The sequence below is a fragment of the Herpailurus yagouaroundi genome, unplaced genomic scaffold, assembly GCF_014898765.1.
Source record: "Herpailurus yagouaroundi ecotype Mexico unplaced genomic scaffold, PumYag 557, whole genome shotgun sequence".
NCBI lineage: Eukaryota > Metazoa > Chordata > Mammalia > Carnivora > Felidae > Herpailurus > Herpailurus yagouaroundi.
In genome coordinates this window covers 1,825,914-1,842,082 of record NW_024412774.1, presented here as the reverse complement: position 1 = coordinate 1,842,082, position 16,169 = coordinate 1,825,914, and the positions used below count along the sequence as shown (strand labels likewise).

General features: G+C 43.8%; 1 protein-coding gene across 3 annotated transcripts in view; it reads right to left on the bottom strand.

The window, feature by feature from the left end:
• LOC121023476 (zinc finger protein 215-like) overlaps positions 1-16,169 on the bottom strand; it is a 68,915-nt gene that overhangs the window by 37,688 nt on the left and 15,058 nt on the right. For all 3 annotated transcript variants that reach the window (XM_040465415.1, XM_040465417.1, XM_040465416.1), the window contains exons 5-6: positions 15,257-15,383; positions 12,063-12,155 (exon numbers count right to left, since the gene is read on the bottom strand). In XM_040465415.1, coding sequence (XP_040321349.1) covers positions 12,063-12,155; positions 15,257-15,383 — 220 coding nt within the window. The remainder of the gene's footprint in view (positions 1-12,062; positions 12,156-15,256; positions 15,384-16,169) is intronic.

The following is a 16,169-nucleotide window of genomic DNA, read 5'->3' as shown; positions in this document are numbered from 1 at the left end:
AAAGAATCCTAAGTTTGGGAAAACATTTCAAGCACCAAAATGCTCATTACAGTATCATTTGCAATTATGAAAAATCAGAACTAAGTCAAACATGCAGACAACACAAGGAAGGCCCCACATAGAAAGCTCTGGTGTGGCTATTAATGAGGTGATAACAGACAAGGGGGTGAAAAAGCAGGGTGTGGGTGTAGGACTGGGTGGAAATAAGATCCGCTATTGCATGCATGGAGTGAGCACAGCTCTATGAAAACTTTAAACACCTTACAATAGGTAATACAGTCACACGGGTAGAAACGGCAGAGGTACTGTGAAAACCAGACCTTTCCCCACTGCTCTCCAGGGGCAACCATTTTCATGAATCTAGTTATCATTTTTAAATTATAAGAAAAAGGTGTTGGTGCTTGGCGGGGGGTGCGCAGAGGGAGGAGAACTCTACCTTTCTAAGAAATACAAATTGTCTTTTCTTTTTAATGTTTATTTATTTTTGAGAGAGAGAGCAAGCAGGGGAGAGGCAGCGAGAGAGGGACAGGGGATCCAAAGCAGGCTCTGCGCTGACAGCAGCGAGCCCAGTGGGGGGCTTGAACTCAGGAACCATGAGATATGACCTGAGCCAGAATCAGACGCTCTACCAACAGGACGCACCCAGGTACCCCAAAATACAAATTGTCTTTAATGAGCCACGTATTACTTTAAAATGGAAAACATTAACCCTTCAGAAGTGCACACTTCAAAAAAAGAAAAGTGAGTTCAGGCAAATCAATAAGAAAATGCATGAAGACCCAACAGCTAAGTAGGTACAGAGCCTCAACTGTTCACAAAGAAATTAAAAAAAACATACGGGGAAAAATTCATTAGTAAGCAAAGACTCACTACTTTGGCTTATCAAATAGGCAAACTTTTTTGTTGGTGTGTTTTAAATGAGTTATCCACCAGCTACTGGGAAAGCTGTTCAAATGCTTATTTACACCAGGTGCGGCAAAGACATTCCTTTGCACATACAAACTTTGCTCAGTTGGCCTTGTCTGCCTGGAGTGAAAGACTCTCCCAGTGCAGTGGACACAGAGCATAAGTGATAAGCAGCACCTGTCAGTGACTCAGGAGGGAGGACGGTTGTCACTTATTTCCCACCCATGGGCCTCCTGGCCTCCCTCTGCTACAAATGGCATTGCCCCTCCAGACACAAATTCATCAGGCTCTTTCCCCAGAGCCACAGAAATGTTCGTCACATCTCATCTAGTAATATCACTTCTGTGAAATCTAAGAAAACTATAAATACAATGCTTTATGTTGTCTGAATCAAACCTTGATATAATTAGCCACTTTTTGAAAATGTGATTATGAAATGAGAACTTCAGATTTGCAACATGTTCTGAGAAACCTTCACCCAAAGATAAACTTCTTTGTATAGAGAATCGTTTTACTAAACGATAAAATGTGTTTCAATGTTTAAATCTGGTTTACGATTCTGTAGTTTGCTGTCACTAAGAAAACCTTAAAAAGTAAGTGAAAACTACATGAAAACAAAGCATTATGTAACAGCAGCTACTGGTAGCTGAGTATCTACTATTCACCAGACACCATTGGGCTCTTTTACACAGATGAGCCCCAGGCCTTTGGACAGTTCCAGGGGGAAGCCCTGTTACCCCATTTCCTAAGGAAACAAGTTTTAATCAGTCAGCTTCCTAGAAGGGGCAAGATTTGGTGTGGGTCAGCCTGGCTCCAAAGCCCACACTCTCTCCTCTGCCAAGAGCTCTTCTACCTGTGAACAGGACTACATTCCTGGGCTTGTACTTGTTGAGATTCTGGGACTCAGGAAATTGATTAGCCTTGTTTTCCAACATTTTCTTTAATATGCTTCATATTATTTGTTTAATGAGGAAAGTAAACCTAATAAAACTATGTTAAGGGGCACCTGGCTGGCATAGTTGGAGGAGCATATGATTCTTGATCTCGGGTTGTGAGTTAGAGCCAAATATTGGGTGTAGAGATAACTTAAATAACTTAAAAAAAAAAAAAAAACTATGTCAAGAGGTGCCTGGGTGGCTCAGTTGGTTGTGTCCGGCTCTTGATTTCAGCTCAGGTCATGATCTCATGGTTCGTGGGATCAAGCCCACTCAGGCTCTGCATAGACAGCATGGAGCCTGCCTGGGATTCTCTCTGCCCCTCCCCTGGTCAAGCTACTTTGCCTGTGACTCTTTCCAGCTCTGACCTCACTCCTATTATTAGATGGGTTCATAGTGAAAATTCTTCAAGGAGAAAAGGGGTGTGGAAGAGAGTAGTTCCCTAGAGATAAAAATCACAACTTTCAGACCTTGCTGGGATGAGGCCAGGAATGTTTCTAAAACCTTCAAGATACACATACCTTTTGACCCAAAAATTCCTCTGCTGGGAACTCCCTCTTAGGAAATATGACTATATGCAAAGACAATAGAGCAGACTGATAAGGGATATGCTAAGGTCCAAGAGATAGCAGGGAAGTGTAACTATAGCAGTAATGTGCACACAGAGACAGATTACAAGCAACCCCAGTTTACAACCTTAGAAGGCTAGTGAAGTAAATCAGGATACATCTACGTAACCAAGTACGAGGCAGTCCTAAAAAACAAAAGTTAGGAGCATACTTATGGATATGGGAAGATGTTCATGGTATATTAGAATAAAGATTACAACCTTCAAAACAGTGCTGATATGATTCTACTTCATAAAAATATTTTAATGTAAAAATCTATATAGATCTATGCATAGGAAAAAATATCTGGACAATTTTCTATCCCTTTTAGTAGCAAGTATATCTGGGAGAGAGAGATACAGGTATTCAAAGAAAAACATGTTATTTTATAATCTTCAAGGAATAAGGGCGCCTGGGTGGCTCAGTCAGTTAAGCGTCTGATTTCAGCTCAGGTCATGATCTCACAGTCTGTGAGTTCGAGCCCTGCATCGGGCTCTGTGCTGACAGCTCAGAGCCTGGAGCCTGCTTCCGATTCTGTGTCTCCCTCTCTCTCTGCCCCTCCCCTGCTTATGCTCTGTATCTCTGTCTCAAAAATAAATAAAAACATTAAAAAAAATTTTATAATCTTCAAGGAATATGCATTACGTGCATAATCACAAAAAATGCTTAAAACATGAGTGTTTCAAAATTTAAAAAATTAGCCCAAATAAAAGAGCAGTGCCCTGTCAGATGTCAGGAACTGCATGGGAAAAGCAGGGAAGCAGGAAAGCATTATCCTCGGAAGCCCACAAGGACAGCAGCAAGCTGAAAGCCAAAATAACAGGCTGAGATACGCACCATCTCAGTGAGCTCGAGTTTGTAAAATATGGAAGCTGTGGCTTGTACATATTCTGTGTGTTCCAAATAGTTCAGGGGTGACAGGCAGGGTGAGCGATGCCATGCTGTCACCGCTGCCAGTGTGGGTACGAGAAAAGCATCAGAACAGACTTAGTCAAGTTGTGCTCCCTGACTTTCTCTAGTGAAGGCTCCTCAAGAAGCATGAAGCCCTGGCCCAGGGTTCTCAACAAATGGCCCACTCTGAGACCCCTCAAGAGTCTCCACTACCTCTTAATTCAAGGGTCTAAAGACGAGGCTGCAGTGATGAAGGAGGAATGCAGAGAAAATCTAGAAGAGGTAATGAAGAAGGAACTAAACAGCTGGCCTCTGTATAACCCAGAGGTGGTGAACGCTTTGAAACCTCACTGTGACTGGTGCAGTGGCCTGGAGAATGATTTGAAAAGGCTAGGCCTTTGGGAAAAGCCAACACCGTGTGCCTCCTGACAGAATATAATACAGCGTACAAACCACCCCCCACCATGATGTATTCTAGCCAAAGAAGTTGAAGATGAATCTAAGTCTCGGATACTTAGAGCTAACTTAGAGAGGAAGGAGCTTAAGGAAACCACGGGAAGCAGACACATTCAGAAGGGGGGATATCCCACAGGATAACAGGCAGTTTCTTCCAGTATTATTTGCATAATCACACAAAGCTTTAACAGAAAAACAGTGCTAGAATGATGGCCCCTGGGGCTGGGGAAAGGGAGAAATGGGGAGTTACTGCTTAATGGGCATAGAGTTTTAGTTTTGCAAGATGATAAAGTCCTGGGGATCTGTTGAACATAATGTGACCGTAATTAACACTACTGAACTGCACACTTAAAAAATGTCTGAGATGGCAGTATCCAACTCTTGATCTCAGGGCTGTTAGTTCAAGCCCCACACTGGAGCTGTAGAGATTACTTAAAAAAATTTTTTTTAATGTTTAACTATTTTTCAGAGAGAGACAGAATGCAAGCAGGGGAAGGGCAGAAAAAGAGGGAGACACAGAATTGGAAGCAGGCTCCAGGCCCTGAGCTGTCAGCACAGAGCCCGACGCAGGGCTTGAACTCGCAGACTGTGAGATCATGACCTGAGCTGAAATCAGACACTCAACCGAGTGAACCACCCAGGTGCTCCTATAGAGATTACTTTTAAAAAAATTTACTACAATTTAAAATAAAAATGTTTTAAAATAAAAGTGCTTCCAAATTAAAAATTAAACCAGGTGTGCCCGGGTGGCTCAAGTCAGTTAAGCATCACAATTTGTGAGTTTGAACCCCACATCAGGCTCCATGCTGACGGTGCAAAGCCTGCTTGGGATTCTCTTTCTTTCCTTCTCTCTCTGCCCCTTCCATGCTTGCTCTCTCTCTCTGTCTCAAAAATAAATAAGTAAACTCAAATTAAAATTAAAATTAAACCAGAATATAACAGTAGTACCAAAGCTATCAGATATATTAGGAATTGGGTGGGGAGGGGAGGAAGGTATATCTCTATCCCAAGGATCACATAAAGCATTAAAACATAAGAGGAGGGGTGCCTGGGTGGCTCAGCAAGTTGGGCATCCAGCTCTTGATCTTGGCTCAGGTCAAGATCTCACGGGTTCATGAGTTCAAGCTCTGCATTGGGCTACGCAATGTCAGTGCGGAGCCTGCTTGGGATTCTGTCTCCCTCCCCTGCCCATGTGCTCTCTCCCTCTCTCAGAATAAATAAATTTTAAAAAATAATAATAATATAAATTTTTTTTAACTTAAAAAAAATAAACTTAGGCAAAATTAAAAAGAGGAGACTGCTGTAGATTAAGACTCGAGATCAGACAACCAAATGCAATTTGTGGACCATGTTTGGATCTGATTCAAATAGGCCAACTGTAAAAAGACATCTTAGCAACAACCAGGGAAATCTGATTCTGGCCTGGGTAAAACCCTTTGTTTGAGGTGACTTAATGTTTTCCTTTTAAAGTAGTATATTAAAGTTTCAAAAAACAGGGATGAGACAATTGAAAGAAATGTATTAAGTGAATCACAATCCTGATATAATGCAGATTTTGCAAAAATGGTGAAGGGAGAAGTGAAATGACTGAGATTGATAAGAGCCTGAACAAACTGATAGCCTTGGGGAAAGAAGCAGATTTCACAGGACAGGAGAGAGAAGCCATCAAGAAGTTACAGCAGGGTTTACTTGGAAGTGAAGGGAGAGAGATTAAGGAGGGTGTAACAAGTTAGAAGTGTTCAGAAAAGAATGGGAGCTTGCTGAAAAGGTCGAGGAGCCAACATGACAGGGCTGGAAGCTGGCCAATGCCATACAGCCAAAGCCGAAAGAATCTGAACAAATGAATACCAATAGTACTAAATTACAACCCATAAGACAAAGTAAATATCCATGAATCCATACTGCTATAAAAAAAATTACTGAGGGGCGCCTGGGTGGCGCAGTCGGTTGAGCGTCCGACTTCAGCCAGGTCACGATCTCGCGGTCCGGGAGTTCGAGCCCCGCATCAGGCTCTGGGCTGATGGCTCAGAGCCTGGAGCCTGTTTCCAATTCTGTGTCTCCTTCTCTCTCTGCCCCTCCCCCGTTCATGCTCTGTCTCTCTCTGTCGCAAAAATAAAATAAACGTTGAAAAAAAAAATTAAAAAAAAAAAAAAATTACTGAGTAAATAAATAGAGAAGGCAACTCTTCCTCACAGGAGAATTCTAATTACTACGTGTAGAAGGAAGGAGAGAAATAAAAATTCACCATTGCTATTGCAGTGACAGTAGAGTAATAATGCACAGAGTAACAATGGCTGTAGGCAAGATCCGCTTGCTAGATGCTAAACTTTAGTGACTTAAAGTTTGAGGAGAAGCTGGATACAGATGGCCCCCGACTTATGATGGCTCAACTTATGACTGTCTGACTTTACAATGGTGCAAAAGCAACATGCATTCGCTTGAAACCATACTTCAGATTTTGAATTTGGATCTTTTCCCAGGCAATCGTATGTGGTACAATACTCACTTATGATACTGTGCAGTGACAGCAAGCCCCAGCTCCCTGTCAGCCTCGCAACCAGAGTAAACCACCAGCACACAAACATTATGTACCCATGCAGTCATTCTGGTTTTCACTTTCAGTACAGTATTCGGTAAACAACATGAGATATTCAACACTTAATCATAAAATAGGCTTCGGATTAGATAATTTTGCCCAGCTGTAGGCTAACATAAGTTTTCTGAGCACATTTAAGGTGGGCTATGCTAAACTATGATGTTCAGTAGATTAGGCACATTAAATTAATTTTTGGCTTACGATATTTTCAATGTATGCCAGGTTTTATCAGGAGAAAATCTCATTGTAAGTCGAGGAAGATCTGTGCTTGCATGGTCTCAAAGTTTCTCCGGCGAGAAATTTATTAACTACAAAGGGAAATCAATAGCAACTTTACAATAGGAAAACCCAGCGCACGCCATTTTAAATCAAGGCATCAAGGCTAATTACCATCACCATGACGAACGAGATGCATCGACATCTTTTCCCCTTATGGTAGTGGTGACAAGATCATTAATCAGTTTATGGTGTGTTGAAGAGGGGACTGTGATTAGAAAATAGGGCCAGCCCATGAGGTCTGTTTCATCAAGAACTTTGGAAATGAAGAAGGGGGGGTGTGCAGCTAACGCTCATTTGGCTCATCAAGTTCTGATGAGTCCTGTTTGTTTTTAATTTCATGACCTTGGAGCCGCCTATTGTAAACCAGCCTCAAAATGGCTGGAAGAGAAAAAGCTGGGCAGCGAGTAACAACAGCAACAACCCCCCCTCCAGGCAAGGAGTCAGTTTCTGGGACTCCAGGTCCAGCTGGTTACCATGTGTCTTTGTATGTGACCAGCAGGCAAGGCAGTGATGGAGAGCCTTTATCATTATAGCAATATGGTATTAAAGAGATTTTTAGTGCAATTCAGGGCTCATACCTTTAAAAGGAAGTGTGTTCTGCATTGCATTAGGATTTTAGGTGAAGTCGGCATGCTACCAGTGCCAGAGCCCAAGAAAGCTCTCAAACAAGATTTGTTTAAAGGGAGAAGAAGGGAAATAAGAAAGCACAACCCCTTAGACAACTATAGGAAACTACCAAAAAACTCTACTTGATCAGTAATGGTTTTATGATCTATAAGAACAATTACAAGGAAGTGTTTAGCAAAAATATACTTTCACAAGTTAGCGTCTCAAAAAGTCATCATCTAATCCTAAATCCTGAGAGAAATGGCTATCAAAACTTCACCCTAAGAAAGCTTTCTGAACCTCTAATACTGTGAGTGTCTTCCTCTGATTTCACATGAAACAGTGCCGGGACTGCTCAAGAGGAAGGTGGCTGAACTCGGTATCCTACTGTACCTGTTTTCTGAGAGGATATGGCAGGAATAAAGAAAGCCTGGGTTGAACATCAAAATATGAAATAAATGTCTCATGAAATCTCAAAAAAAAAACCCCACAGAACCTGGGTTTAGTTCCTACTTCATCCCTTACAACCTAGGTCACAACTGACAACTTGGGACTTTCAAGTTTGCTTTACCTATAAAAACACAACAGATGTGCTCACTAGGTACACTGCAGCATTCCTTAAAATATCAAATAAAATAATATACATGGCAATGTTTTGTAAATTATGATGTACTGTGTAAATACCAATTACATCAGCTTTGTGGCTGAATCACTATAAGCACAGCTTGAAAATCTTTTTTAACCATGCTCTGGGTTGACGCATCCCACGTGGTGAAGTTACTGTATGTAAACACTTCTAGAAAAACTTGGCAATAGATTGCCTGCCTGGAGCCCAACTGCCAGTCACAAATTTTTTGTCACGGTGTCAAAATGAAGGTTTTTCCAATAAGATGAAAACAGGGAGGGAGGCAAACCATAAGAGACTCTTAAATACACAGAACAACCTGAGGGTTGCTGGCGGGGTGTTGGGTGAGGGGATGGGCTAAATGGGTGATGAGCATTAAGGAGGGCACTTGTTGAGATGAGCACTGGGTGTTATATGTAAGTGACAATCACTAAATTCTATTTCTGAAAACCAGACTACACTATATGTTAACTAACTTGGATTTAAATTTTTTTAAAACGAAGTTTTTCCATTCCACGAATACCACCAAAGAAAGGCAAAATCTATTAGCTTATTTCCTATGCAACAAAGATATTCTTTGTAAGGATTTTCATCTGTGTGACTACTGACACACGTGCTGAATCTTCTTTTGCAGAAAGACTGTTGTATACCCTTGCAACTATTCGCCATTTTAAAAATCACATCATGATGAAATTGTGAGGGATGGCAGAAGGCCTTCTCACATTCAGAGGGTCTCTCTCCAGAATGAAGCCAACGATGTTGAGAATGTTCTCTGACTAGAGGTTTTCAGTGGGAATTGCACTCATCAGCTTTCTCTTGAGAATGGAGCTGATAATGTTGAGTGAGGTAGGAGGGTCGGCTGAAACATTTCCCGCACAGCTTACACTGGTAAGGCCTCTCTTGGGCGTGAATTCGATAGTGCTGAATGAGGTGTGAAGTCCTGCTGAAGGCTTTGCCACAGTCACAACACTGACAGGCTCTCTCTCCAACATAGTCATGTTTCCGCTGATAGCGAATGAAATACGTCTTAGTGCAGGGCAACCTAGAGGGAAGAGCTTTGGCTGCCTCGTGGGCTTTGAGATGTTGGAAAAGATGCACATCCTGGATAAAGGCTCTGCCACACTGGAAACATTCGAAGTAGTCTTCCTGACCCTGAATTCTTACATGGCCACAGGTGTTTGTGTGCCGGGTGAAAGACTTTCCACCTTTACTGCATCCACGAGACTTCTCACTGGAATGAGTCCTCTGACGTCCGGTGAGGTGTGGCATGAGGTGGAAGGCTTCTCCACATCGTTTACATTCAAAGGGTTTCTTCCCAGCATGCAACTGCTCATGTCTCTCACGAGCTCTTTGGGTGATAAAAGTTCTTTCGCAAAATCTACATCTGTTGTCTCTGTTCTCTTGGAGCAAAGGCTCATCAACCACTGGCTGGGGGCTGGTGACAATTCCAGGAGTAGCACATTGCTGGGGGTCCTTTCCTGGAGGACCTTCTGACTGTTTAGTGAGATCTGAGCTTCTTTCAAAACCATCACTGTCACGGCCTCTTTCCTGAGCGGGGGTCTCCGGCTCACTCATCTTTATAGAACTTGAAAGTTTCTCCTGGTCGACCTGGCACAAGTCTGTTGGACCATCAGGAGAAGACTCTCCTTTGTGGACACTGAAGAAGTTACCTACCTGTAAATCCTCCATTCCCACCCCCAAGGATGGCTTTTCCACAGGCAGGCTTTGCTCTGGAGTTAGATCTTTGGTTTTAGGTCTTTTTTCCCCATCTAAAAGAAATGTAAAATTTCCTCTATTCTTTCCTCACAGAGACACATTGTAGAAACCGAAGAAAGGGAACAAAAAGAACTGGTCTCCCGCAGATTGACAGGGATTTAAATGTTTTGCTAAAAGTTTGGATTTTCTTCTGAGAGTAGTAGTAGTCAAAACTTTATGCTTTATACAAAGGCAACCCCCTGGGTGGGAAAGAAACTGAAGCCAAGGAAATCAAAGGTGGCATCCTGGCAGACATCACGGTGTGTGAGCAGAGGACAGATGAGATAGCAGAGCCAGACTACGATCAGGCACGCATCAGGATGGGGATAACCAGACCCATCACAGTGGATTAGATGTTTCGGGAAATGGTCTTTGAGGAGCTGACTCAAACATGGAGGACTGAGATAGCTGTTCTGCCAGCTCTCCTCACAGAGTCCCCCAAACCTGTCCTCTACAATGCCAGCACCGGCCTCCACGAGCTTTAGCCTGCAAGAGCAGACTCCCAACTGGTTTCTCTGCTGCTCTTCCTAAAGCCCATTTTCCACAGAATCACCAGAGCGATCTTTCTAGAACAGTGCTGCCCAGTGGAATGCCCTGAAATGAGGTAAATCATCTATATTTTTGCTGTGTGATATGTAGCCACTAGCCACACATTGGTAATGAACACTTGAAATGCGGCTGGTGTGAGTGAATTTAAATTTATGTACTTTTAATTGGTGTAAATTCAACTACATGTGTCTAGCGGCCACTACATCAGACAACACAATTCTATAGTGTCAATAATAACACCTCATTCCATGGCTCAAATCCTCTGTCTGTCTCCTCAACCTCATCTCCTGTCCCCTCCACCTTACTCAGACCATATTGCTTTTCTTCCTGTTTCTGGAACACCCAAGCTCATTCCAACCTTGGGGCCTCTGAATTTGCTATTCCCCCTACCTGTAACATTCTCCCTCAATATTTCTATGTGGCTCCCCCTCCGTCTTGTTCAAATATTCCTCAGTGAGTTCTTTCCTGACGGTCCTGGCTTCAGCAGCCTCCCATTTGTCACTGTCTGCTTTACACTCAGACTCTATTATTTGCCTGGGTATCAACCATCACCCCCATTAGAAGGCAAGCTCCATGGGGGAAGGGATTTGTTACTGTATCCACAGAACCTAGGACAGGGGTGGCCCACCACAGAGGCTCAGTAAATATGTGTGGAATGACCGAGTGAGTCAAAGAGTGAATGAACAGACTAAAGAAGACACTGAAGGCAACACAGAGGCAGGTAGAAGAGTCCCCACGGTAGATCCTTGAATTTTATTGGGGCATTCACTTCTCTGCCCATACAGGACAAGGCAGGGAGGGCTGCACTGATCAGCACTAGACTGGGCACAGCTACTGGTTCAGGGGTGGGACAGGACCCAAATGGAACACTGAAGCTTCCTCACTCATGACAATGCTTCTCGGACTCACCTGCTTTCTCTTTCTCTTTCTTTCTCTGTCTCTCTCTGTCTGTCTCTCTTTCTCTCTCTCCTTGCATGGAAAGAAGATAGAAGATCTAGGATTTGTTGGCAGAGTGACAAGAGGAAATGAAAGTAGGCCTTTGATAACATCACTGAGCCCCCATTTCCAATGATCCCTGAGGTCCACATGAGCGGTACTGTAAGCTAATAATCCCCCTTCCAGCTTATACAGTGTTGGTGTGGTTTTCTATTGAGAGGCACTGAAGGACAACAACGATCCTGGCTGATACACAGTGACCCAACTCAGAGAAGGAAAGGATTTCATAAAGATGGCAAATGTTATCATATTGTAGCCACAGAGTTGGAAAAGGTAAAGTCTAGAAGGTTCTTGGCCTGAAGTCATAACGATGTTGGTAGAACACAGTGTGAGAGAGGGAGAGGGAAAGACAGAGAGTGTGTGTGTGTGTGTGTGTGTGTGTGTGTGTTGGCAAAGGTGGGGGGATGGAAACGAGATTGTGGGGGTAAAGGAGGGAAGGGGAGGGGAGCCTCTGCGTGTCAAATCTGAAGACCTGGCATGAGGGAACATAGGAAGCAAGTGGAAGGAAGAGTGGTGTCATGCCAAGGTTTTCTCTTGTCTGAGTTAAAAAGGAAAGACCTGGGACTTCTAGCTGCAGAGGCAAGGGCGTGAAAAAGTGCAGGGGTTGGAACACTAGAGAAAAGGGAAACGGCGTCCCTGGAACCAGGCAGGAGAAGAGCTCAGTCAGCAAGAAGAGAAGACGAAAGGAGGTACTAAGTGCCCACAGGGGGTGAAGCCTCAAGAGCCCTGAGTCAAGCGCGCCTACCAGCCCCCTCCCTGGCCTGAGCAGACCCTGAGGAATGCCCTCTGACCACAGCTCCCAGCCCCCAGCCTGTCTTCCCACGATTCCGGTTTCCATGGGCTCTCTGCTCTCTACTCACCGGGATGCATCTCTGTATCGCTGTCTTCCTCCATTACATGTGACTCCTCCTCTTCCAGCTGTGAGATAATGTCGGGTTTAGAGAACTGGTACCCTGTTGAAGAAGGAGACTCATAACTGGGGGATTCTTCCCTGACCCACAGCAATTCCCAGCCTAGGCTCTAAAGACTCTGCGATAATAAGGAAGATGCAAATGCACAAGAAAGAAAAATGAAGCCCATTTCTAAAGATTGATCAGGGCCCAAGGGACAGGTGGCATTGTCTGGAGCATTTTTGGCTGTCACAAGTTCAGAGAGGAAGAAAGGCTATTGATATCTAGTACAGGGGCTAGGGAGGCCACTAAACATCTTAAATGCCCAGGACATTCCTCCACAGCAAGCAACGATCTGGCCCACATGTCAGCTGTGCCACGGCTAAAAAACTCTGCTTTAGAATAAAACCTGAGGACAGTGTGCTGGGCCCTCTACTTCAGCCTGGGGGATCTGATGTCATAGCTGCTCAAAAAGTAAACGACATGTGGTTCTCTTCCTCCTGTGATACCTTCATTCCCTTGGTCGTGAAATGCTCCTTTTCCCCTACTTCTGTATTTCCCAAACTTAAGTCATTTGCATACCACCTGCCATGGTCTGGATGTTCCTGTCCCTGTAAAATTCATATGTGGAAATCCTAATGCCCAGTGTGGTGGTGATAGGAGGTGGGCCTTTGCAGGGTCCTTCAGTCATGAGGGTGGAGTCCCCACGGATGGGATTAGTAACCCTATAAAGAGAGGCTTCAGAGAGATTCCCTAGCCCTTTCCACCAAGTGAGGAGCAATCAAGAAGCCTGTGACCTAGAAGAGAGCCCTCACCTGACTGTGCTGGCCCCCCGATCTTGAACTTCCAGACTCCAGGACTGTGAGAAACAAAGATCTGTTGTTCAGAAGCCAGCCATTCTGTGGTGTTCTATTACAGCAGACCAAACGAACGAAGACACCACCTCGTTATTTCCTTGCTTACTGTCTGTCTCACGGCACTGGCATTAATAACATCCACAAGAACAGGAATCCTCATCCATTACCTATACCGCAACCTGGCACGCTGACAAATTTACTACTGACCCTCCCATTTCGGCCCTATCTGTGTGCCATTTATAGTAGTGTTTAGTGTTTAATACTTTTCTTTCTTTTTAAAAAATGTTTATTTATTTACTTATTTTGAGAGAAAGAGAGCATGTGTGCACAAGTGCACAGGGGGAGGGGTAGAGAAAGGAGAGAGAATCCCAAGCAGCACACAGCCTGATGTGGCGCTCGATCTCATGATCTGTGAGATCATGACCTGAGCCGAAATCGAGTCGGACACTTAACTGATGGAGCCACCCAGATGCCCCTTAATACTCCTCTTTAGATTACCTCTTTTTTTTTTTAACTTAAATACACTTAATTAATTTATTTATTTTTTTAAACTTTTTTTTCAACGTTTATTTATTTTTGGGACAGAGAGAGACAGAGCATGAACGGGGGAGGGGCAGAGAGAGAGGGAGACAGAATCGGAAACAGGCTCCAGGCTCTGAGCCATCAGCCCAGAGCCTGACGCGGGGCTCGAACTCATGGACCGCGAGATCGTGACCTGGCTGAAGTCGGACGCTTAACCGACTGCGCCACCCAGGCGCCCCATTAAATACACTTAATTTAAGTGGAAGCTTAATATCAATGTTAAAACAGAAACCACTGTTATTTGCAAAAAAAGAAAAAACCCTTAAGGTAGTAGAGCAATAGCTCCACCAGAAATGAACGCTACTGAGTGCTGCCAGTCTAAGGCTTAGGGCCTCAGGTCTGCTTTCTCTTTACTCAGATGGGAGACCAACAAGATTTACTACCCAAAATACCCTTGGGTCTAACCCACCATACCCACCCCACACTTAGGAAGACAACATCCTGGGTGATATGTAAGATCTCAACTAACCCCAAACCTTCAGTGACGCAAGAGGTCAAAGCATCACAAGACAGAAATGCCTCTGGGTCACCGCATGAGGGCTAAAGAGGTAAAACTGATTTATTCTCTCTATTTTAAGTCACAAATATGGTAACTGAGAGAAGAGTTACATTGGAAAAGGCACTCTTTTTTGCCTTCTTTGTGACCAATAAAAGTCACGGTTCACATTACACACTTTTGTGCCAGGTTTGAGATAAGGCACCCCCAACCCCTGCCCCACCCCCCAGGTCTCTGACTTCACAAGGACCAGAGCACCAACTTGCTGCCAGTGGAATGCTGTTTGGTTTTGATTGTGTGTTTCAGGAGACCTCAGGGCCCCCCAAAAAGCCACTAAAATGAGAATCCTGGCACTGGCAACAAAAACATGTAGCCTGTCAGGAGAGGCAAACCACCTTGCCTCTGGATGTGAAGAGAGACTGGGAATCTCTGACTCTAAAAGTTTAAGTCCAGCAGAAGCCTTTGGAGCTCCGGAAAGTTTCATTGATTCCTTCGCACATTCAAAAAACATCACAACGTGGGTCGCCTGGGTGGCTCAGTCAAAGTGTCTGACTTCAGCTCAGGTCATGATCTCACAGTTCATGGGTTTGAGCCCTGCATCAGGCTCTGTGCTGACAGCTCAGAGCCTGGAGTCTGCTTCAGATTCTGTGTTTCCCTCTCTCTCTGTGCCCCTCCCTGGCTCATGCTCTATCTCTCTGTCTCTCGAAAATAAATAAACATTAAAAAAAATTTTTTTTAAATCACCATGAGCCTTCTACTGCACCAAGACCTGATGAAGCAAACCCCTGTCTGGCAGTACAGCCATTTAATTTCAGGGAACAGATCCTGGGGCTGAACCGCTTAGGGTCACACCCCAGTCAGCCACTTAGTAGCTGTGTGGTTTTAGACAAGTAATTTAACTTTCCCAAGACAGTTTCCTCATATGTAAAGTGCCAGTAATAATAAAAATAACAAGAAATATATCTCCCCCTCACGGAACTAATATGAGGAATAAAGGAGTTAGGACAAGTGCAGTGCTTAGACTAGTGCCTGATAACACATATTAAGTACTCAATGTTACCTCTATGATGAGTAACTGAATTTGATATTAAAATACTGTCTCTGGTCTGGGTTGAGATTCAGACATGGTGAATCACCGTTACAGACGTTCCTGACGTGAGGAGAGGAAAGAGGTGAGAACCACTGCCTTATCAGACAGAAACCAAGTTCCATGGAGAAGACGGCCTTACCTAAGGAGACCAGGTTCCTGTAATTCTCCAGCATCACCTCCCGGTAGAGATTCCTCTGAGCAGCACTAAGGTAGGTCAGTTCCTCCAGGCTGAAGTCCACAGCCACATCCTGGAAAGTCACCAACTCCTAAAATACCAGAAACAATTCTAAATGATCAACATCCAGAGATTATCCTAAGGGGGGAGAGGAGTCTGATGAGAGAGGACTGAACATAAAGCATTCAGACCGGCAGAAAGCTTCTAACCCAAGTGTTGTAATCCAGAGGGTGTAGGGACTTAGTAAAGTACCCTTCTGTCCTGAAGTACAAGGAAAGAGGGAAAATTTCTAAGACAGTTCCTGCTGCTAACTACTACAAGTTTGGATTGGAGGAAGAAGATCCTTTTAAGCCACCTAATAAACAAATAATGAATATGAGTAACTGGAAGCTGAGCAGTAGACCTCAGCCTCAGGAATCAGAGACTTAAGTTTAAGTCCTGGCTCCGGTTCTTATCGTCTTTGTGAGTGTGGGTACTGAAGCCTCCGTGACTCATCTGTAAAACCCAAAGAGCTCATAGATATTCAATCATATTAACAGAGAAATGCAAATAAAAACAACAAAGTACCATTTATATCCATGCAACTGACAAAATGTAGTAAGTCTGACAATACCAAATGTTATCTAGTATGTGGACCCATGGGACCTCTTGCTAGATGCTAAAGGAAATGTAAATTGGTAAACTACTCTGGACCCAGAAATTCTATTCCTAGGTATATTTGTTCATGTGTATTTGGAGACAGATATTCTTAATAGTGCTGTTTGTAACATCCAAAACCTGGAAACAACCCAAATGTCCGTTTAGAGTAGAAGAAATGGTAGAGTCACAGAATGGAATAATATTCCAGCAATGCAAACCAATTAACCACAGTTACACA